Source organism: Nyctereutes procyonoides, unplaced genomic scaffold (assembly GCF_905146905.1).
Source record: "Nyctereutes procyonoides isolate TBG_1078 unplaced genomic scaffold, NYPRO_anot_genome, whole genome shotgun sequence".
NCBI classification, from domain to species: domain Eukaryota; kingdom Metazoa; phylum Chordata; class Mammalia; order Carnivora; family Canidae; genus Nyctereutes; species Nyctereutes procyonoides.
In genome coordinates, this window is record NW_026575146.1 from 34,839,401 (window position 1) to 34,863,605 (window position 24,205).

The following is a 24,205-nucleotide window of genomic DNA, read 5'->3' on the forward strand; positions in this document are numbered from 1 at the left end:
GCAAGTGATGCGGAGCATTTTCTCATGTGCTTGTTGGCCATGTCTGTCTTCCTCTGTGAGATTTCTGTTGATGTCTTTTGCCCATTTCATGATTGGATTGTTTGTTTCTTTGCTGTTGAGTTTAATAAGTTCTTTATAGATCTTGGAAACTAGCCCTTTATCTGACACGTCATTTGCAAAGATCTTCTCCCATTCTGTAGGTTGTCTTTTAGTTTTGTTGACTGTATCCTTTGCTGTGCAAAAGCTTCTTATCTGGATGAAATCCCAATAGTTCATTTTTGCTTTTGTTTCTTTTGCCTTCCTGGATGTATCTTGCAAGAAGTTACTGTGGCCAAGTTCAAAAAGGGTGTTGCCTGTGTTCTCCTCTAGGATTTTGATGGAATCTTGTCTCACATTTAGATCTTTCATCCATTTTGAGTTTATCTTTGTGTATGGTGCAAGAGAGTGGTCTAGTTTCATTCTTCTGCATGTGGATGTCCAATTTTCCCAGCACCATTTATTGAAGAGACTGTCTTTCTTCCAATGGATCGTCTTTCCTCCTTTATCGAATATTAGTTGACCATAAAGTTCAGGGTCCACTTCTGGGTTCTCTATTCTGTTCCATTGATCTATGTGTCTGTTTTTGTGCCAGGACTACACTGTCTTGATGACCACAGCTTTGTAGTACAACCTGAAATCTGGCATTGTGATGCCCCCAGCTATGGTTTTCTTTTTTAAAATTCCCCTGGCTATCCGGGGTCTTTTCTGATTCCACACAAATCTTAAAATAATTTGTTCTAACTCTCTGAAGAAAGTCCATGGTATTTTGATAGGGATTGCACTGAACGTGTAAATTGCCCTGGGTAACATTGACATTTTCACAATATTGATTCTTGATTCTTCTCATGGGGACTTTTGTGAGTGATGACGGCTTCTGTCGTCACAGGCAAAGGGCAGCTCCTTGGTCTGCTTGGGGCTGACGCGTGGACGTTGCCAGCAGCGTGGAGCAGCAGAGGCTCAGCTTGGGCCACCAGCACATGCCTCTCACTCCCTTCTGATGGCTCACTTCGTCTGGGGCCTTGTCTCCAGTTCCATGGTACCATGTCTTAGTGTCTGTCATTTCCTCACCCAGGGAGCCCTTTCCACCATCCCGGGGATGGGAGAGTCCCCGCTGCTTTCTGAGTTTCCTCCTGCGTTAAAACACAAAAGCCCCTTTTTCTGTACTGATTTATGGAGCTGTTGGGAAGATGCAGGAGCCCTAATACAAACAGTAAGGCGTTAAAGCAGGATATCGACGCTTTTGTGGCTCAGACGTGGTGCAGCCTGGAAGACTTTTTTCCTGTAGAGCGCTCCTGTGTCCTGGGGTCTGCGTCGCATCACGAGCCGGTGAATACCGACCGCGTAGTCACCTGTGTGCCCCTCTGGCCATCGAGGTTGCTGTGAGGATTCATGTGTGTTTCCCAATTTGGTATTGATCCTTTTTTTTTTCTTCTTTACCAACTTTATGGCCATAATCAGAGATCTGGTCAGTAAACAGAGAACCAGTGAACAGTAGGTTCCAGTTCCATCTTCATGGCACTGGGAAGGGTCATGGGAAGGGGTGGAGCAAGGAAGGCGTCATCGTTGCCTCGAGTGTCCGGTGAATCACCGAGTCCTCCGTCTCCCTCCACGGACTTCTGTAACTCAGTGGAAGAGCAAAGCCATAGATTTTTTGACAAATTTTTTTAAGTCATTTTATTTTATTTTATTTATTTTTATTTTTTTAATAAATTTATTTTTTATTGGTGTTCAATTTGCCAACATACAGAATAACACCCAGTGCTCATCCCGTCAAGTGCCCGCCTCAGTGCCCGCCACCCAGTCACCCCCACCCTCCTCCCCTTCCACCACCCCTAGTTCGTTTCCCAGAGTTAGGAGTCTTTATGTTCTGTCTCCCTTTCTGATATTTCCTACCCATTTCTTCTCCCTTCCCTTCTATTCCCTTTCACTATTATTTATATCCCCCAAATGAATGAGTTTTTTTGACAAATTTAAAAGAATCCAAATGTCACATCCAAAAGTACCAAGCAGGGCAGCATGAATACTTATCACCACTGCTTGTACACCTAAAAATGGGTAAAGTGATAAATTTTACGTGCTATTTCACCTCGCACACATACAAAAAAAGCTAGAAAAAAACAAAACAAAACAAAACCCTGTCAAGTAACGGTTTGCAGGGCCTGTACTGAGGTCAGTCCTCGGCCCCATGACAGGAACGATGCTCTTTCTCCAGTTCCTGCGCTCCAAGGGCGGCCTCCTGGCTGCATTCCTGATGTCCTGTCTGGAAGACTCCCCGTCATTCTCGGTCCCGAAGAAACGGCTCAGGTGCCACTCTCGCTACTTCATGGATCAGTCCCCCCCCCCCCCAGGAGCCCTGCTACACACCCCACGTTCATGCTTTTTTTCAAAATATGTAGCATACTTACTGTTCTTTTTACTAAAATTAGAGTCTTCGTGACTTTTTAAATGATCTTATTTTGAATTATCCGGTTGTACATTAATACATGCCTGTTCTGAAAAATTCAGAGTGAAATTGGAGGTAATGGCTATTCTTTCTCATAATAGTTTGACTTTGTTCCAGAAAAATCTTTTTTTTTTTTAAAGATTTTACTTATTTATTCATGAGAGACCCAGAGAGAGGGGCAGAGACATAGGCAGAGGGAGACACAGGCTCCAGGCAGGGCGCCTGATGCAGGACTCGATTCCAGGACCCCGGGGTCACGCCCTGGGCCGAAGGCAGATGCTCAACTGCTGAGCCACCCAGGGATCCCTCCAGAGAAATCTTTTTGCCTTTATGTACACAAACTTCCATGTGTGTGCAGTCAGCTTTAATATTACTGAAACTGCAGGATAGGGCCCTTAAAAATGTGTTGTAAAAGGTTTGTATTCAGAGAAATATGTGTTTGTATACTTACTCTTTAAACTTTTACTTTGAAACAGCTTCAAAGGTATAGAAAAGTCGCAAAAATAGTACAGAAGTCATCTATACCTTGACCTAGAAACCCATTGAAGTTCATCCATTGGTCAAATGATGCCACTTGTACGAAGAGGGTCAGTCATTGCACTGGGTTGTTCTGTCCCTCTGCTCCCCTTCAGTCAGGCTTTCCTTGACTGTCACGACCTCAGCATGTTGGAGGGTAACAGATTAGCCATTTGGTTGTTTTGTTTTTTAGATATTTTATTTATTTGGGGGAGAGAGAGAGTGTGGGTGCATGAGCCAGGGGAGAGGCAGAGGGAGAAGCAGGCTCCCCACTGAAGTTGGAGCCTGATGCTGGGCTCGATCGCAGGACCCCGAGATCGTGACCTGAGCCAAAGTTAGGTACCCAACTGACTGAGCCCCTTGGGCGCCCCACAGGTTCGTCGTCTTGTGGCTTGCTGCTTAATTTAGATATGCTTGGCATCTCTCATGGATGGATCCAGATTATATGTTTTGGCAGGAATGTCACAGAAGCAGTGCTGTGTTGTCGCTGCATCTTCTCAGGGACCGATGCCAATTGTCTCACTACTGATCTTCTTTTTTTTTAGTATTTTATTTATTTATTCATGAGAGACCCAGAGAGAGGGGCAGAGACACAGGCAGAGGGAGAAGCAGGTTCCATGCAGGGAGCCCGACGTGGGACTCGATCCCGGGTCTCAAGGATCACGCCCTGGGCTGAAGGCGGCGCTAAACCGCTGTGCCACCCGGGCTGCCCGTCACTACTGATCTTTTACCATTAATGGATCTAGGTGCTGTTGGCCAGGAGCACCTGGTGGCTCAGTCAGTTAAGCATCTGACTCTTGATTTCAGCTTGGGGCATGATCCCTGGGTCCTGGGATTGAGCCCTGGATTGGGGTCCATGCTCTGGAGGCTTCTCTCTCTCCCCCCGTTGCCCCCCCCCCGCCCCCCAGCTTATATGTGCAAGCTCTCTCTCCCTTTCTCTCTCTCTCTCTCTCTCTCTCAAATAAATACATTTTAAAAATCTTAAAAAAGAAAAAAAAGATGGTGTTTGCCAGGCTTTTCCACCAACAGTCACTTTTTCTCTGTTATTAGTATCTCATGGGGAGATGCTTTGAAGTTGTATGACTGTCATGGACTTCATCACCGTTGTCATTCACTACTTTTTTTATTTTTAATTTTTTTTAAAAGATTTTATTTATTTATTAATGAGAGACACAGAGAGAGAGAGAGGCAGAGACACAGGCAGAGGGAGAAGCAGGCTTCATGCAGGCAGCTTGACGTGGGACTCGATCCCGGGGCTCTAGGATCACGCCCCAGGCTGCAGGCATCACTAAACCCCTGCGCCACCGAGGCTGCCCGCTCACTACTTTTAACATCTGTTGATATTTCTAGTATGAGTTACTATTTTGACAGCTGCTAAATGCTAATTTTTTTTATTCCTTGTACATAATTAGTTGGTATTCTTCTGCAAAGAATAGCTTTCACATCTTCCCATTTATCCATTCAGTTAATTTATTTGTCTCTTACTGTTTTTATCCATGGGTTATAATCTTTAACCAGTATTATTTATTTTTAGGTCCAGATTTTCTCAGATTTGGTCAGCGGGAGTCCCTTTAAGCTGGTTACTATGTCCTTTGATGTGTTCTAATCATTTTTTGAGAACTTCCTACTTTCTGGCACAGCTAGGCTTATCTTGTACTTTCCCTCGTTCAGACTCCCATCTAAGCAGTAGATGTGCTCCTTGCTGTGGGCTGATGCTACTTCAGTCTCTCAGAGAATAGAGTTAGGAAGTGCATCCATGCGAAAGTATTAAAAAATTATGTATGTTTCTGTATCTGTTTAGACATTGAAAACAATGAGTTTGTATCATTAGCCAAGACCCCTCAGTTTATTCCAGTTTCATACTTTCTCTATTTATACTTCTTTTTACGGCCAGTGAGAGACCCGCCTTCCTGTATCTCAGTATATTTACTTATGTTTTCAATCCTCTTTATTGGCCAATTTCCCATGCCTCTGAGCCACTGTTAATTCCTGCTCATGCCTGCCTAATGGATTTTGGACTCAGAGGGAAAACATGGGGGCAGGAGGAAAGAGGAATAGTTATTTCTACATGTTTTATTAATACCCTTACATGACTGGGGCACTTGGGTGGGTTGAGCATCTGAGTCTTGGTTTCAGCTCCAGTCATGATCTCAGGGTCATGAGATCGAGCCCCCCTCAGGCTCGGAGCTCAGCACACGGAGTCCGCTATCAATTAGTCTCTCCCTTTCCCTTTCCCTCCCCCTCTGCCTCTCTCTCCACTCACACTCTCTCCCTAAAGATAAAATAAAATCTTAAAAAGAAAATACTATACCATGACTTGATTTTGGTTGTTTGACCTAACAATATGATGACATTGTCTGGAATATATCATATTTTAGCTTATGTAAATCTGCCTCATTCATTTTTACTAAATGCTTTCTATTCCATATGTACTATATATATTATATATAATATACATATTTACACATTTTGTATATTATGGTTAATAGACTTGTTTTTACATTTTTATGTTAAGCAGCTGTGCATTGTCTGTGTGCACATGAGATTTTCCTAGATTAGTAGGAGTAGAATTGGACGTTACAGGGTACTTTGGTTTGTGTGTATCTGTATATGAGACTTACCTGAGAATATAAATTATACACCTACCTATATGTTAAATTCTTATTTAAAAGGTAATAGAAGATGAATCCCTGGGGGGCTCAGTGGTTGAGTGTCTGCCTTCGGCTCAGGTCGTGACCCTGGGGTCCTGGGATCGAGTCCCCCGTCGGGCTCCCTGCATGGAGCCTGCTTCTCCCTCTGCCTGTGTCTCTGCCTCTCTCTATGTCTCTCACGAATAAATAAAATCTTTAAAAAATTTTTTAAAAAAAGGTAATAGAGGAGTCGTGATCAAGATGAAAGCAATGTAATTATTATAATTTGTTCTGGGTGTGTTCAAAGTTATGTGGAATATGAACATAATTTTGTAGGTCATAATAACAATATATCATAATTTTACAGGTCCGTTTATGGTTCTCACTATCATTTTGGTTAAACCTGACAGGATTTACTTCTTTCTTTCTTAGGTTATCCAAATGTGAAACATTTTTCTTGGGATAAATACTTAGAAGAAACCAATTCTTTACCTGCCCCTGCAAGAGCTTTCAAAGTGGTGAGTTAATCTGTTTTACACTTTTTGATTAATTTGTGTTGACAAGAGTGTTCATTCATTGACATTTAAGAATAGAAAGAGCTAGTACTAGCGAGCCGGACTAGGAAGGGGAGGGAAACAAGACCACAGGACAGGTTTTTGACCTCTCACAATTTTGAAAGTCGAAATTGTTACTGGGGTTTTTGTTGTTTGCATCCAGAAAGTATTTTCACCTTGGTCTTGTCTCCTTGGAAAATTTTCACCTTGGTCTTATCTCCTTGGAAAAAGAAAATTCTGCTTGAGTTGTTATGGAATGAGTTGCGATCTTACGGCAAACTTCTGTTTTTCCAGCTAGATACTCTGAGAAACTGAAAAAAGACAGGATATTTTCTGATTAAAATTGTTTTATTTTTTTTATTTTTATTTAAAAAATTTTTTTTTTATTTATGATAGTCACAGAGAGAGAGAGAGAGAGAGAGAGAGAGGGGCAGAGACACAGGCAGAGGGAGAAGCAGGCTCCATGCACCGGGAGCCCGACGTGGGATTCGATCCCGGGTCTCCAGGATCGCGCCCTGGGCCAAAGGCAGGCGCCAAACCGCTGCGCCACCCAGGGATCCCCTGATTAAAATTGTTTTAAACAATTGCTTTGGGTTTGTTTATGGCAAGCTGAGATGTTAAGTTTCATGCTCTCAACCCACATGTTTAATCATCAAAATACAAGGTCACCTGCTTTTGTTATAGTAACTTTCTAACCAGAGTCATTGCATCTTAACATAAAACTGTTAAGTTTTATAATCTTATAATCTTAACTGTTGTTAAGATTCAAAGTAAACCTCATTTCTTTGCAAGGGAAGAATAAGTAATGAAATGTATTTAATTTCTTTTTTTTTTGAATCTCTAACAACTTCCTTTATAATTTCTATTTTTCTGTAAATTCAAGGGAAAATCATTTAATATCTCAAAGATAGTTTTGATGACACACAGTCTATCATAAACAACGTTTGTCTTTAAAACTGATTTTCTCGGGTATAAATTGCTAGAGTTTTTAATGATGGAGTTAATTAGAAGTGTGGGCCCAAATATAGAAAAGCACATCAAAAATTTTGGGGAGAAAAAAGTATATTACATGAAGAAAAGCAACATAAAAGAATGTGCATGAATCCATCTGATCGTAAACCTAGGAATTAAGAACAAATAGAGTGAGGCGCTCTTTTTCCTGGACTCCCTAGAAGACGCGCGTCGCACTTTGCTTTGGACGGGATCCCATCACTCAGCATCAGTCTCGTGTCTCCCGTCGCATTGATGCCTCTGCTTTCTCTAGTGTGGCCTCAGGGCCCTTGCACTGTGATTGTTTTTTCTCTTTCACAGAGTTTTCACACTTCATTTTCAGGGCCCGAGTTTTGTTGCACCCACTTTCCAGAAGGGGGGCAACTTGCCTAACCTGGCCGTCACCTTGCCTTCTACAGCTTGTTGCCTTGTCGGAGGTTTCCGGGTTTGTGCTGAGCACGAGGCACAGGCGGCTCAGGTGTAGGACAGACGCTGCCCCCTGCTCAGTCCCACTCTTACGGGCTGATTCCGTCTTGCGTGGCCTCGTTTCTTTTTTTTTTTCTTTTTATTTATTTTTTTCCTTATTTATTTATTTATTTATTTATTTATTTATTTATTTATTTATTTATTTATTTATTTATTTTCGTTTCTTTTTTTTAAAGATCCATCTTTTGCATGGTCTCGTGACCATTTCTAATCTCTGTGTCATTTCTCTGTGTCACTTTAAAGTTCGTTCCTCTCTCTTTTTATAGGCTATTTTTATGCTTGTTGGGTTTTGCAGAGACACCTCCTTCTAACTCATGAGAAAACCTCTTGCCTTCCCTCTGGCTAATCAAACAACCACAAGGTTTTGAATTTTATCTGAAGATCTCGTGCTTTCTGTTTGCTCCTGTGGCCAGTTGCCGCCTGGCTTCTGTCGCCCCAGGCTTTGGCCAGAGCTCGGGATTGAGGTTTCTGACGGGGAGGGTGGGGTCCAGGGCTGCTGTGGGGACTCCAGGTTTGAGGTTGTTCTCTGACCCCGCCTTGCGTCTGCGGCTCAGCCCACCCTCGCTTGTTCCAGATCTTACCGTGTCGTCTTTTCTCTACGGCAGAAACCTCCGCATGGATTCCAGAAAAAAATGAAGCTTGAAGTCATAGACAAAAGAAATCCTGTGTTTATTAGAGTCGCGACAGTTGCAGACACGGATGACCACCGAATAAAAGTGAGTGTTCCCCGCTGGGGTTTCCTCTGGTCTGTTGCTGCCAAGGTGTCGGGGGCGTCAGCAGAGCCCGGACTTGCGAAGTGCGGCCATTGAGCCCCTAAGACCTGAGGCTGAGAGCGGAGCGGCGCGGGAGGCTCTCGGGTTCGTGCCCGCCGTCCGGGAGGTCGCGTATCCTGCCTTCACCCTCTGGCCCTTGCTCGGAACGTCAGGAGTCTGGTCCCTAGTAGCCTGTCGCTGCAGGCCCCAGGGCCGCGTCCCCTTAGCGGTCCCGATGGGGCCGAAGGGGAGGTGACCTTCAGAAGAGTGGCACAGAAGTGCAGTTGAGTCAAGAGCAACAGTCCCAGCGGGGGAAGCCGACTGGGCATCTCGGGGGCAGCGGGGGGGTGCAGGGGGGGTGCAGGCACCAAGTGGGGCCTCCCTGCGGCGTCTGGAGTCTCTCTGTGAATGACGACGGCGGTAGAAATAGGTGTCACCTTTCCGTGGTGTTTACGGGTGGCAGCGTCCTCCCGTGGTCCGACACTGGTGGCGATGACCGTGCAGGAGACTGGGGTCACTATTCTATCTGAAGCCGAGGCCCGGGAGGAGGTCAGGAGTTAACGCAGAGCGAAGTCACACTCCTCGGCTCTCGGATTCTAAACTTACGCTCTTAAAAAAAAATCACATATTCAGCTATCTCTAATTAGAGAATATATAAAAAATTATAGCATGAAAAATTATAGCATGTGTTGCATAATGTGGAATAATGTGTATAATAGGAATTTCACTGCTTGATTCAGTATTTTTAAGATTATGTAATCAGGGATCCCTGGAGGGCTCAGCGGTTCAGCCTCTGCCTTTGCCCCAGGGTGTGACCCCAGGGTCTCGGGATCGAGTTCCGCATCGGGCTCCCTGCATGGAGCCTGCTTTTCCCTCTGCCTGGGTCTCTACCTCTCTCTCTCTGTGTCTCTCATGAATAAATGAATAAAATCTTAAAAAAAAAGATTATATAATCATACAAGATTTTAGAAATTATAAATAATGGAGGGCCGGTTAATCTTCTTGAGTACATTTTCCTGTTACTTGTCCTTGGTGTGATAATGTGAATCATTAAAGCAATTAGAGTATTGTAGGACTAGAATATTTTTTTAAGTGATCAAGGAAATGTAGAACTAAGGAAAATATTATTTTTAATAATCAAATTGGTCAGAATAGAAAAAAAAATGTGTGTTTTCATTTGGGTGCATGAAAAGTTTATTCTCTTACATGCCTGGTAGGAACATAAAGCGTCTCGGCCCTTTCTAAAAAGCAGTTTGGTTAAGGGATCAAAAGTCTTGAACGTAGCTTACCCTTTATTTCAAGAATTTCGATCCTAGGGATTTGTATTAACAATGAACCAAAGGGGAATTTGCAAAGATAAGGACTATAAGGAAAATAGAGCCATGCTGCTTACAGCATTTACGATGAGGAACAGCCACAGTAGGATATAGGTGAAATAAATTTCTGGTCTATCTGTACGATGTTAAATATTCAATATTGGCAAGTGAAAAGCCCCAGATGTACTATTCTGTGTATGATGTCTGGTATTGTGTTTTGAAAGACTATTATAGAAAGAAACTGGCCAAAATAATGACAGTGCTTCTCCTGGGGTCCTAGGATTAGGAGTGACTATGAATGATTTTTTAGAATTATAAATGATTAGGTTTTCTTATTATTTTTAATTTTAATTTTTTTAAAGATTTATTTATTTACTTATGAGAGAGAGAGAGAGAGAGAGAGAGAGGCAGAGACCCAGGCAGAGGGAGAAGCAGGCTCCATGCAGGGAGCGGGACTCGATCCTGGGACCCCAGGATCGCGCCCTGAGCCAAAGGCAGGTGCCAAACCACTGAGCCACCCAGGGATCCCCCTGGTTTTCTTTTTAATTACCTGGTTTCAGGAATACATGGAATTACTTTCATTAAAAAAAAAAAAAAAGTAGATGAGCTCTGATTTTACATGCGAGAGGATTTTGGCCCGCTGAGGGCAAAGACTATAGAATGGGTAGGGAGGGCAGGGAGCGGGTCAGACAAGTGCGGACTGGATTCCAGCTCTTTTTGCTTCTGGCTGAGTTCTCTTTCCAACACAGCGTCTGGTGGTTTAACACCCAGAAAAGATCCGGTTATAGGGTGTGTAGTTGACAGTTTTCTTTTCACAGCTTGCGGTGTGAGTTTTATAGCTAAAGGTGAACCACTGAGCAAATCCCTGTGTGTTCCTGAAATCTCTGGAAGGTCAGTGAGCAGGTGACGGTGACCCAGGTGTAGGATTCATCAGAGGCTCCTGAGAATATCAAAAGCTTTCATTAGTAGGACTTTTTCTAATCCTACGGGAGATGATGCAGCAAGAACGTGCCTCTTCATGTTCTGGGAAGGAAGAGCCTCTAGGGACTGAGGCATTCGCGTACCTTAGTATTTTCTTAGGGACGAAATCAGTTCTTCAGCTGAGCAAGATCCACCTTCTTTGAGTTATTACAGTTGAAATGTTTAGGACGTTCACATATTTCATCAGACGCTGCAGGAAGACAAGCGGAATGTTTTTGCCCTCCTCCTTACGTTTTGGGGGTCTGTGTCCTGCTGTTTCTCAACCCGTCAATTTTAGGTCTAATTTCCTTCTTCCCATTTGGATCATTTAAGATCAAGCTCTTGGCCACACCCGTCCCTTCCCTTTACCCTTTCGATAGTCGCTTCATTTAAAGAATTTTTTTCTCAATGTTCCGTGTTCATGTTAGTTTGAGTAAATGAGCATTGTTCACTGCTGAGCAAAGTAGTCTTTTTCTTAGGACATTTTGGTTTTCCTGGAGTTGGTAATTTCTTGTGTCTTGATTTTTTTTTTTAATTTTCTGTGCTCATCGTAATGTACGTTCACAAGCGCTCCGAGGAGTCTGACGTTTCTTTCTGTTAAAGGCCCAAGTGTATTTTTTAAGCCTTTTTTTCCCCTTGACCTGTTTTTCCTACCACCTAGCACCGGCCCCGGTAATCTGGGTGCTTCTACTCGGGGCCTCGTCCCGACCTTGCATTCTGAAACTGCTCTTTTGCTGACAGACTATGTCGTATTTCATTTTTTTGACTCACGTACTTGTTTTTCTTAACGTATTCTCTTACCTTGTTCAAACACACCTTTCTGTGACTCTCTAAGAGAGGGTGTGTAGAGGCGCCTGGGGGGCCCAGCAGCTGGGCGTCTGCCTTGGGCCCAGGCCGTGACCCCGGGGTCCTGGGATCGAGTCCCGTCGGGCTCCCCTCAGGGGCCTGCTTCTCCATCAGCCTGGGCCTCTGTCCCTCTCTGTGTGTTGCTCATGAACAAATGTCAGGGGAAAAAAAAGCCGGGCTGTATGAACCCCATCTTTGACTCCTCGCATGTGTGGCACAGCCTCTGCTGGGTGTGGCGCGGGGGCTGGGGAGCCGTGTCCCGTGCGCCCCCACTGCTGTCGCAGCGCCGTCGCCCAGACGCCCCTGCTTGGGGGCCAAGCCCTTCCTCTCCGGAGACCGTGTCCCCAGCCGTGGCCACGTGCTCTGTGACGAGGGCTGGCGTTGCTTTCCGCTCACCGTGGAGGCTCAGGCTTGACCGCGGCTCCCTCGGGCTGGAAGTGCTGCCTGAGGGATGGTGGGGACGCGACTGTCACGCTCTCCCCTGCCTGGCGTCCACCCCTTGAGCTGAGCCCTTGACTTTCTTATACTTTCTCTCATGCTCCTCTGATTTTTTTTTTTTTTTTTACTTGCTTAGAGAGATGGACTCTGTTTGCCAAAAGCTATGTTGCATTTTAATGACAGCTCTGCGTTTTGAGGTTCGGGACAGGCCGTCCTCACTTGGCGCCCTTCTCCCCACTTCCCCTGGCCTCTGTGTCTCCCCCGGAAGCCCCAATGACCTGATTCCCATGCCCGCGGCGGCTTCCCCGGCCGCCCTGCCACGCAGGCCGGCCGGCTGCTCCCCAGGAGCAATGCCCGCGGGCTCGAGCTGGGCCCCCGGTGGCCCGCCCGTGGCGGGAGGTGGGGGCCCCCGGCCCAAGCCCGCAGGGTTGCCAGTGTCACCGGAGGACCGCGCGGCCTGGGCTCCCTGCCTGCCAGCGGCCCGCCCTGCCTCTTGGCTCTAGGCCCTGCGCGGGTGGGCTCACTGGAGGGTGGCCGCCGACTCCGGGTGCGCTCTGCGTGGGCTCCGTGGGCTCCCTGTGTGCTCCGGGTGGGCTCCGGGTGGGCTTCCCCTGTATTCCGCGTTAGCTCCCCATGGACTCTGGGTGGACTCTGGGTGGGCTTCCCCTGTATTCCGCGTTGGCTCCCCATGGACTCCGGGGCTCCCCATGCGTTCTGGGTGGGCTCCCTGTTGGCTCCAGGTGGGCTCCGCATGGGCGCGCGTGGGCTCCCCGTGGACTCCGGGTGGGCTCCCCGTGCATTCTGGGTGGGCTCCCCATGGGCTCCAGGTGGGCTCTGCATGGGCTCCCCATGGGCTCCCTGTGTACTCTGAGTGAGCTCCCCGTGGGCTCCATGTGGGCTCCGTGTGGGCTCCGCATGGGCTCCCTGTGGACTCTGGGTGGGCTCCCTGTGCATTCTGGGTGGGCTCCCCATGGGCTTGTGTGGCTCTCATGGGCTCCGCCTGAACTCTGGGTGGGCTCCACACGGGCTCTTCCTGGGCTCCCTGTGGGCTCCGTGTGGGCTTCTGTGGGCTCCAGGTGGGCTCCCCGTGTACTCCAGGTGGGTTCTACGTGTACTCCGGGGAGCGTGGGCTCCCCATGCACTCCGGGTGGGCTCCCTGTGCACTCAGGATGGGCTCCCCCTGTATTCCAAGTGGGCTCCCCATGGGCTCCACATGGGCTCCAGGTGGCTCCCCATGGGCTCCCCAGTCCTGCCGGCTGCCCCCGGACAGGGCCCTCCGTGGCTTCCATGCAGTGCACCAGCATGTCCCGTCCTGCCTTGTGGGGCACCGGGCCATGCCCCCCGCCCGCTCTGTACTGTAAGTCACCCCCTCCCCACCCCGCGTTCCCTGGGCTCACGCTTCTCGCGCGTCAGCCACCTTCCGTCTCCTTGCGTGTCCTCCTGGCTTCATACCTTCGCATATTTAACCTTGATTTCAGAAGAGAGTGGAGATAAGCACCTGGGCCCGAAATGTGCTTTATGGAGTTGCCTTTCACACGGCAGGCCTTTTTCTTTTTAAGAAATAGGCTCGTTTCTAAAATATTACCTGTCTTATTCTTGATTAGCTGTCAATAACATGTACAAAGGCTTCATAGTTTCCAAATAATGCTTCTGGATGAAAATGCAGCCAGTTTCTTAAACTATAATTTTAAATATGTGTGAGTTAACTCTTCCTCACTATACTTTGATTTGTAATTGTTCTTTCTTTTCCTTTTCTTCTTTCTTTCTTTCTTTCTTTCTTTCTTTCTTTCTTTCTTTCTTTCTTTCTTTCTTTCTTTCTTTCTTTCTTTTTCTCTTTCCCCTCTATCTTTTAGAGAGAGTGAGAGTGGGGGTGGGAGGAAGAAGGAGAGGGCAAGAGAGAACCTTAAGCAGGCCCCTCACCCAGCGTGGAGCCTGGCCAGGACTCTGTCCCACGACCCTGAGGTCATGACCTGAGCGGAAATCAGGAGTCCTTCGCCAAACCAACTGAGCCACCCAGGAGCCCCTCATCTTATGTTCTTGAGAATTTTTATTAAAATCAACATTATTGCTGAGTTGTTTTCATATATAAGTATATTTATAGTGGAACATTTGTATTATAAATGTTTTATAGGTCTCTTCGGTTTATAAAAGTCTTAAATACTTCATGTTATATGTTTATGTGTCTTCTTTTCTTGTTGTTTGTCAGACTTTTGATTTCTTTTCAAAATAGACCCCAGCAAGAGGAAAGCTATCACTTAACATTACTAAAGTGCCTGATTTTTTTAAGACCTTTTAATATGCCAGCAACTGAAGTAGTGAAAGTCATGAAAGATGAACTACAACTATACAGACTTTAATAAGTTATGTTATCTGGGCTTCTAGAGTGAGATTTTGATTAGGGTTAGTATTAATTTTTGCATTGTTAATTTTTACATGAATTCAGATGCATTCTTTTTTTTTAATAAATTAATTTTTATTGGTGTTCAATTTACCAACATACAGAATAACACCCAGTGCTCATCCCGTCAGGTGTCCCCCTCAGTGCCCGTCACCCATTCACCCCCACCCCCCGCCCTCCTCCCCTCCACCACCCCCAGTTCATTTCCCAGAGTTAGAGGTCTTTATGTTCTGTCTCCCTTTCTGATATTTCCCACACATTTCTTCTCCCTTCCCTTATATTCCCTTTCACTATTATTCATATTCCCCAAATGAATGAGAACATACACTGTTTGTCCTTCTCCGATTGACTTACTTCACTCAGCATAATACCCTCCAGTTCCATCCACGTTGAAGCAAATGGTGGGTATTTGTCGTTTCTAATGGCTGAGGAATATTCCATTGTATACATAAACCACATCTTCTTTATCCATTCATCTTTCGATGGACACCGAGGCTCCTTCCACAGTTTGGCTATTGTGGACATGGCTGCTAGAAACATCGGGGTGCAGGTGTCCCGGCGTTTCACTGCATCTGAATCTTTGGGGTAAATCCCTAACAGTGCAATTGCTGGGTCGTAGGGCAGGTCTATTTTTAATTCTTTGAGGAACCTCCACACAGTTTTCCAGAGTGGCTGCACCAGGTCACATTCCCACCAACAGTGTAAGAGGGTTCCCTTTTCTCCGCATCCTCTCCAACATTTGTGGTTTCCTGCCTTGTTAATTTTCCCCATTCTCACTGGTGTGAGGTGGTATCTCATTGTGGTTTTGATTTGTATTTCCCTGATGGCAAGTGATGCAGAGCATTTTCTCATGTGCATGTTGGCCATGTCTATGTCTTCCTCTGTGAGATTTCTGTTCATGTCTTTTGCCCATTTCATGATTGGATTGTTTGTTTCTTTGGTGTTGAGTTTAATAAGTTCTTTATAGATTTTGGAAACTAGCCCTTTATCTGATATGTTATTTGCAAATATCTTCTCCCATTCTGTAGGTTGTCTTTTAGTTTTGTTGACTGTATCCTTTGCTGTGCAAAAGCTTCTTATCTTGATGAAGTCCCAATAGTTCATTTTTGCTTTTGTTTCTTTTGCTTTCGTGGATGTATCTTGCAAGAAGTTACTGTGGCCAAGTTCAAAAAGGGTGTTGCCTGTGTTCTCCTCTAGGATTTTGATGGAATCTTGTCTCACATTTAGATCTTTCATCCATCTTGAGTTTATCTTTGTGTATGGTGCAAGAGAGTGGTCTAGTTTCATTCTTCTGCATGTGGATGTCCAATTTTCCCAGCACCATTTATTGAAGAGACTGTCTTTCTTCCAGTGGATCGTCTTTCCTCCTTTATCGAATATTAGTTGACCATAAAGTTCAGGGTCCACTTCTGGGTTCTCTATTCTGTTCCATTGATCTATGTGTCTGTTTTTGTGCCAGTACCACCCTGTCTTGATGACCACAGCTTTGTAGTACAACCTGAAATCTGGCATTGTGATGCCCCCAGCTATGGTTTTCTTTTTTAAAATTCCCCTGGCTATTCGGGGTCTTTTCTGATTCCACACAAATCTTAAAATAATTTGTTCTAAGTCTCTGAAGAAAGTCCATGGTATTTTGATAGGGATTGCATTAAACATGTAAATTGCAATTCAGATGCATTCTTATGTGTATTTGGCACTTAGCAGATAGGATTTTATTGTTACCTCCGTTCATAATATCTAAACTAAATTTTATCTCTGAAATTGAACCTTGAACTACTAACATCCTCCTGTTTGTCTGCCCACCTCGTTTATAGGAGGTATTAGATTTGTCTGTAGTATCTGAAGTATATTCGTCCCGGATAGATAACTTCCCGCTGCCAACTGAGGGGGTCACTTTCTGCGAACACCGGAAGCTTGTGGTGTCCGCAGACACGCTAGCTGCTAGGTCTGCCATAAACATCCTTTAAGTCATATGGGAGGGAACTTTAGAAAGAGCCCTTTTATTTATGATGATAATTGAGATTTTCAGAGTCCGTGTGGTGTGTAGTAACGAACGAGTCAACGTCCACGGGTCTCAATTCTGAGTGCACAGCACAGTGACTTAGCAGTTGAGCAAACAGCAGGTGTGTGCACAGAACCAAACCCGTGGATTAGCAACCTCCTAGGTAGGCTCAGCCTTTCTTTTTTTTTTTTCTTTCTTTCTCTTTATCATCACAAAGTTCTGGTGTGTATCCAGAGTAGACATCCATTTATTTGTTAGGATTGAGGACATTTGCTCTAAGAAGATACCTAGATTTTTAAAAATTGAGTGATACGGGACGCCTGTGTGGCTCAGTGGAGGAGCATTTGCCTTCGGCTCAGGTCGTGACCCCGGGGTCCCGGGATCAAGTCCCACGTCGGGCTCCCTGCAGGGAGCCTGCTTCTCCCTCTGCCTGTGTCTCTGCCTCTTTCTCTGTGTCTCTCATGAATAAATAAAATCTTTTTAAAAAAATTTAGTGATTCATCTACAACAAATGAAACATGAATGATATGAACATTAATTTCAGCGTAAAAGTAATGGAATTTAGGAATAGCAAGGTCAGAAAACAGGAAAGTTTCATGTTTCTAGTAAAATAAGGGTAAGCACTTTGCTAGTTGAGAATTAGGACACTTTAAACTTATTTTAACACTCTTAGTTATGTCTGTTCGTTTACTGGTTGGCATGGACAGCCTAAACTGATCGTTTTAGAAAATTATCGTGAATGTCACCTCACTGTTAGGTGAACATTGTTTTTGATCCCAGGAAAGCGAAGGGTTATTTTGAGCTCAGTAATTTTCTGTAGGTGCAACTTTTATATTCAAAGTATGTGAATGAGGAACAATTTTATTTGGATCCTTGAATTCAGGCTCGGTTCCTCATCCTGACTAGCTGCATGGTCCCTTGTCTTCTTTAAGGTGATGCCGGTGATTTCTTCCAGGTGGGGAATTCTGTGGGCTCTGATTCTAGGATTAACTGACTTCTGAGCTTGAGAAAGTGGATTCATTGTGCTATTCATTGTACTATGTAATATTGTGGGATTCAAGAAGAAGGACGTTCTTTTGAACCCGTATATGTGTACTGTGACAGCTCTGTACCGTCCGGTCCCCTAGATGTACCGTGATTCGGTTAGCCAGCCTCCTAACGGTGGATACCCACCTGGTTTTCTACTGCAGACAGTTGAGTTACTGAGATTATCAAGTCAAAGGTGATGTATTTTAAGTACTGTTCTTGCAGATAACTCTCCAGAAATATTGGTCAGTTAATATTCCCGTCAGCTGTCCATGAGAAAGCTTTTTTTTTTTCTTTTTCATGAGAAAGCTTTTTATTCTCATTCTCACCAGCTCTAGGAGTCACCAAAATGGCACATTTTTGACAGGCTGGAAAAAAAAAAAAGAATTGCATCTTGTGGTTTTAATTTTTAGTTTTTTAGTTATAAGTGAAATCGATTACCTTTTTATATGTTTACTAACCATTTGTACTTAGTTTCTTATTTATCGGCAGTTGATATCTATTTTTCATCTTTCTTTTGGGCTTTTCATCTTTTTATGTTGATATATGATATCTGTCTAAATGAAGGAGCAGAGTACACTGTTGCATATGTAATGAATGTGTTTTTCGGGTTTCTCGTGGGCCTTCCATCTTTTTTGTGGTATTTGTCACTCATTACAGAATATTTGCCACTCCCAAGTTTTAAATGTTCATGTAGTCCAATTGAGGAGTCTTGCCCTTAATGGCTTTTGAGTTTGGTGTCTTGCTTACAATATTACCTTGTTGTAAGATTACAAATACGTTCACTCATGCATTGTTCTAGAAATTTTATTGTTCAGCTTTTAATGCTTGGATTTTTTTAAATCCAGTTGGCATCTGTTGTCTTGTTAGTGAGGGATCCACAGACTTAAGAAGGAAATCTATCTGGGAAACGATGTAAAAACAAAATATATATAGGCTTTCAGCATATCTTTTTATCGTAAAGATAAAATATATGTAATACTTAAAAGATACAGAGCTGGTCCCTAGTGACCCTGCCTGAAGGACCAGTTGCTCTTTCACGTGGTGGCCACAAACGATGGCATTGACCACCCTGTAAAACCTCCTTGAGAGGTGCTGTGATTATTTAGGAGAAAAAAAAAATCATACTTGGATATGCATTTGATGGAGAGAGATTTTGTAAACTGAGTGTATTTCTAATAGGACACTGAATTTGTTTAAAAAGCCTTTTTAGCATAATTCTGAGAAAATTGACATTTACATGAAAGGCCTTTCTGCCTCTCCACTCTCCCCTCCCTCCCTGCCCTGATTTATTCATTATTTTAGTAATATTTACTAGCGGTTTGGTGTTGCTGATTTGAAGATGCTGCGTACTCCCGTTGTTCTAGTGTCGGAAGGTGTACGTAATATATCTGTAGACGTACTGCTGGGATAATGCCTCTGGCCAGACACTTATTGATGGACAGGTCATTTGAAGATAGGTCAAAAGTGCCTTTTTTTTTCTCATAGTGTAAATGAAGTAATTTAAACAATTGAAAAGATTTATTTGGTATTAAATCTATATAATTTAGAAGAGAATGAAAATGGTTATGGTGGGTAGAACTTTTATTGTGGGAATACTTGTGATCTGAATTGTACTGATTTTCTTTTTATTATCCAGGTTCACTTTGATGGCTGGAATAGTTGCTACGATTACTGGGTAGATGCAGACTGCCCTGATATTCACCCCGTGGGCTGGTGTTCAAAAACCGGGCATCCTCTTCAGCCTCCTTTGAGTAAGAGACACAAGGATAACTTAAATAAATGTTTTCATGTTCTTGTGTAGGGCGCTTGACATTTTTTCTCCTACCCTTTTCTTTCTACTTCTTTCTCGCTGTACGTTTCTTCTCTGTGTCATCCTTTTCCTCTTCCTACATTTTTAACTGCATGGCAGTCACAGAAATCCGAAAGAAAAAATACGATGTTTGAAAAAGCAAAGTTTATATACTTTTTTTTTTTTAACTTTTATTTAGAAGTACTCCTCACCTTTTAAAATTGATACTGAATTTTGGGAAGACAGGTTGTCAGACTCTCAAAATTCAGTGTATCAGCAGTGATTTTCTACTACAGTTTTACAAAATGCTACCATTGGGAGAAAGTGGGCACGGTATACAGAGGCTCTCCCTCTGAATCATCACTTCAAACTGTGTGTGATTTACAATAACCTCAGTAAAAATTTCTTTTAAATTCCACTTTAAAAAAATAGGCACTGAGAACTTGACATACTATGGTTTTATTTTTTTATTTTTTAAATATTTTATTTATTTATTCATTATAGACATACAGAGAGAGAGGGGGGGGGCAGAGACACAGGCAGAAGGAGAAGCAGGCTCCATGCCGGGAGTCTTGATGCGGGACTTGATCCCGGGACTCCAGGAATGCACCCTGGGCCAAAGGCCGGCGTTAAACCGCTGAGCCACCCAGGGATCCCATACTATGGTTTTAACTTTGAAGGAAAGCATAGACATGGTAGCAAAAGATACGCAGGAGATACAATAGATTATTGCAGAGTATTAACAAGTTCACCCTGCAGTCCCCCATCCAGTGGCTTCACGTCTGGGCACCATCCACGAGCTGCACAAAAGTACAGAAACAAGACTTAAAGACCAAAGGATGGGGATCCCTGGGTGGCTCAGCGGTTTGGTGCCTGCCTTCGGCCCAGGGCATCATCCTGGAGACCCCGGATCGAGTCCCACATCGGGCTCCCTGCATGGAGCCTGCTTCTCCCTCTGCCTGTGTCTCTACCTCTCTTTCTCTCTCTCTCTCTCTCTCTCTCTGTGTGTGTCTCTCATGAATAAATAAATAAAATCTTAAAAAAAAAAAAAGACCAAAGGAAAAATGTTTCAGAATAGTGCACATCTGTGCTGTGCTGTCTCTTGTAGGCAACAAAATGAGACAGAACCAAAACCTGACACCCGTATACACGCACGCCTACCCGTGTATGGGAACGCTTAGAACAAGGCCTGGCGCATTACACGTGAACTTAAGTGGTCGGGATGAGGGCATCTGTGAAATGTGGAGGGGGTGAAGGGTTCTGTTTGGTAGTGTCACAGTACACGAGTATTCCTTTACTAATTATCTTATTTCCATGATGGAAATTATTTAGAATCTCCTCATCAGTATACGTTTAGGTGTTTCTGGAATTTGTGACATTGAAAGAGGGTGAGATCAAAGTCTAGCATTTCACTACGGAAGGAAGATAAATCGTGTGAACAAAAGCATAGAGAAAAACCTTTAAGAATAAAGGCTTTTAAGATATTGTTGGTTTCTTACAGCCTTCTTGTTAACTTGGTGCCCCTTCTTTCTCTCTTTATCCCCCCCCCTTGCTTTCTTATAGGCCCCTTAGAATTAATGGAAGCTTCAGAACATGGTGGATGCTCAACCCCAGGATGTAAAGGGATTGGCCATTTTAAGAGAGTGAGGCACCTGGGCCCTCACAGGTATGTGGTGCTGCCGCTCAGGTGGGAATTTCTCGCGTGGCCAGAGACCGGGTGCCCGTCCCACATATGTGTAAGATGAGCATTTCCATGTATACACATAGGTGGGAGCTAATTTTATATTTTGATCAATGCAAAATGTGGTTACCATGGTGATCCTGTGGAAACGAAGAGCATGTCCGTGGCTAAGTCTTCCTGGGAGAAAATGCATTCACACTCCATGGTAGATGTACTCCAGCCATTTGCCTTTTCTTGACAGCCTGACAAGCTCTGCAGGTACTTAGCTCCTGAGAGAGCCACCTTGGGTTGACCATTAATGATGAGAAGAGGGCAGGCCCTATGGAAGGTCTTTGTTTTGTAGATTGAGATTTGATTGGGGGACTCGGCAATTTGAATAATGAGAAGTGAGATTATCGATTACCGGCGAAGAGCACAAGAGGCACAAATATAAATAGTCGAACTTGGGAATGCATTGATGTGAAACAGTGTTTTTCAGTATTTTTTTTTTTTTCTTTTACCTCTAACTTAAAAAAGAAACCAAATCTGTACATTTGAAATTTGATGTATTGTTTAGGCAATTTGGGGGTCTTTGTAGGCATTTAAAAATAATACTGAAATACTTAGAAATCACCATGTTTTTTTTTTTTTTAATCTGTATAATTTAACTGAGATCTTTTTAAGGAACCAAAAGTATCACCTGCTCATGGATGTATTAAAATAATCATTTGTCAATGTAAGTGTTCTAACTGTGTGTTAATTGGATTCCCCACTAAAGAAAAGGAGCCGTTGTATATCTCGTTTGCACATGTTGTGAATCTAGGTCTTTTGAAAAATCTAAAGACTGCACTACCCGTTCTAAGAGTTATAGGAACTGTAAAATTGAATAATTAATGTTTGTTTCTTTCTTCTTTCTTTATTTCTTTCTTTCTTTTTCTTTCTTTCTTTCTTTCTTTCCTTTTCTTTCTTTGTTTCTTTCTTTGTTTCTTTCTTTTCTTTCTTTCTATCTCTCTCTCTCTCTCTCTCTCTCTCTCTCTCTCTCTCTCTCTCTGCAACCTGTAATACTGCTTATCTTCCTCTTGCAACACTCCTTCTGAGATTTTTATGGGATTCATTCTGTTCCAGAGTAAATAGTCTAAACACAGGGTGGTGATACTATTTACAGATAGCCATTTAAAAAATCCTTTTCAGGAGTGCCTTGCTTGCTCAGTCGGTAGAGCATGCAACTCTCAATCTCAGGGTCATGAGTTCAAGCCCTTCCAGTAGGCTATAAGCTCCATAAGGACAAGGACTTTTTTTTTTAGTTCATTTTACCGCTCTATACACATGAAATAGAAGGACATCTGGTAGATATAGGGTGCCCAATAAATGTTTGATGAATAACTAAATGAATAAAAAAAACGAATGTATAAATGCAGTCAGATGGAGTTTTGCTTTACCCTTAGACATTTACATTGGGTGTCTGCCTGCTTGGTGTGGAGCCTGCTTAAAAAAAAGAAAGAAAGAAAAATCCTTTTCATTGTTTGTATAACTGCAAACCCAAAGTTATAGTATTTTTAACTCCGTTTAAATTACTCATGTATCTTAAAAGTTGCTCAGTGTTGCTGAGTGAAGGCAGCTAGGTTATTTTTCAGACCTTATGTAAGTCTAAATGCCAGAAATGACTCAGTGGCCTGCTAAATTCTATTATATATTAATAAATTATTTCATTCAATAAATATTTTTGAGGAGGTTTTTTTCCCAGTAAGCAGCATTTATTGAGCATGCATTTACTCTGTACATGGTATTGCTCTGTTTTACGTATTTAGACGACCTCCAGAACTACCCTATTATAGTACTGTTTTCTTCCGATTCTTGATGCAGCCACTGTGGCCCTGGGGAGGTTTCCTGGTTCCCCCCAGTGTGGAGGAACTGGGAATGGCACCCAGGGTAGCTCACAGATCTGTGCTGGTGACCCGTCCACTCTCTGCCTCTCAAGGCTCCGCTCTGAGAGTCGCAGACCCAGCCTTCACGGAACTTGGGGACCAGTGGAAACACAAAGCTGTACATGACTTGGTTAAGGTACAAGATCCAAAACAGTAGCTAATTCTGCACCCTTGCCAGGCATCCTTCCTCCTGGACCATCCCTAAGACGTTCACCGGGCTTGAGGCAGTTTGCTCAGATTATGAAGGAAAAGAATAAAGAAGTTTTAAAAAAGCACGAATACTGATACCATGTTGTTGGGCTGCAGGTGAGGGTTTGTTTCTGCCTCCGGGGAAGGGAACCCGCCTACAGCAACAGCTGCCGTGTCCCTAGGAGCACGTTAGACCTGAGCGGAGAGGTCCGCCGGGTGCAGCAGGGTCTTTGGGGACAGTCCTGCCTGGTCTGGTGGCACTGCTCTCTCGGCAGGACCACCCTTTCCCAACTGGGCAGCGTTCCTCCGAGGGTCCCCACGTCACAGAGTGTCAGTGATTATCTTGGGAGCATGTCTTCAGCGATGCGGCCCTGTATTGGCTAAAAGAAGGGGGGCTATCGTGGGGAGTCATGGGAGATTTCATGGACAGCCATGGTGGACTGGCAGGTTATTGGAACCAGTAGAGAATCACTCTTTTTTTTTTTTTTTTTGGAATGAGGGAGGGAGAGGTAGACCTTATGGCCTAAGGACCCGCGTAGATGAGGAAGCCGGGGGATGGAGGGTGGGAGGGGGCTTTAACCAGCAGTGTGTGCCAGCGCGGAGGGCACAGTTGCTGGCTGGCAGAGCCTCGGGCAGAGCCGCGGGCAGCCGGGTCAGCTCCTGGCATCCCCGCTCCTCAGCCCTTGCACCTGCCTTTCCCGGGCTTCCCTCGCTGCGCCGTCCTTAGGACAGGACACTAGTCTCCAACAGGCGCTGCCTGCTTCCCATCTCCTGGAGACGCTGCAGTAGCCGCAGCATCACGGACTCCCTTTGAAAGGTTCCCTTCGCTGGCGCTTATTTTTGTCCTCGCCGGGAACGCTGTGTTTAGGAAAACGTAATGAGAGAATTCTCTTTGGATTAATTTACTGAGAAACTGCATAAATCAAAACACGCATTCTTGGCTTAGATAACAAGGGACGTTGCTCTTTTAGCAAGAGGAATCAATTTTATGCCCACGTAAGCCAAGGGCTATGTTTTGACTAGCAGTTGTTAGCTTCTCTGAAAAATTATAATGGTTGGATTTGATGTAAGAGGTGTTAGAAATAGAACATGTGTCTCAGTGATGAAATTTGAGGCTGCGATGTTTTCAGATGTTGAAATGTAAATAATCAGTGAGTGAGTTGAATGTGATGTTATTCTTATCTCCAGGGATGTTCAGGAGCCAGATTGCTCAGGGCCCCTTTCCAGCAAGGGAGCGTTGATC

At 44.2% G+C, this 24,205-nt stretch overlaps 1 protein-coding gene across 4 annotated transcripts in view; it reads left to right on the plus strand.

Moving 5' to 3' along the window:
• L3MBTL3 (L3MBTL histone methyl-lysine binding protein 3) overlaps positions 1–24,205 on the plus strand; it is a 120,626-nt gene that overhangs the window by 63,808 nt on the left and 32,613 nt on the right. For all 4 annotated transcript variants that reach the window (XM_055311624.1, XM_055311625.1, XM_055311623.1 and 1 more), the window contains 4 exons: positions 6,061–6,146; positions 8,264–8,374; positions 19,036–19,150; positions 20,752–20,854. In XM_055311624.1, the coding sequence (XP_055167599.1) occupies positions 6,061–6,146; positions 8,264–8,374; positions 19,036–19,150; positions 20,752–20,854 (415 nt within the window). The remainder of the gene's footprint in view (positions 1–6,060; positions 6,147–8,263; positions 8,375–19,035; positions 19,151–20,751; positions 20,855–24,205) is intronic.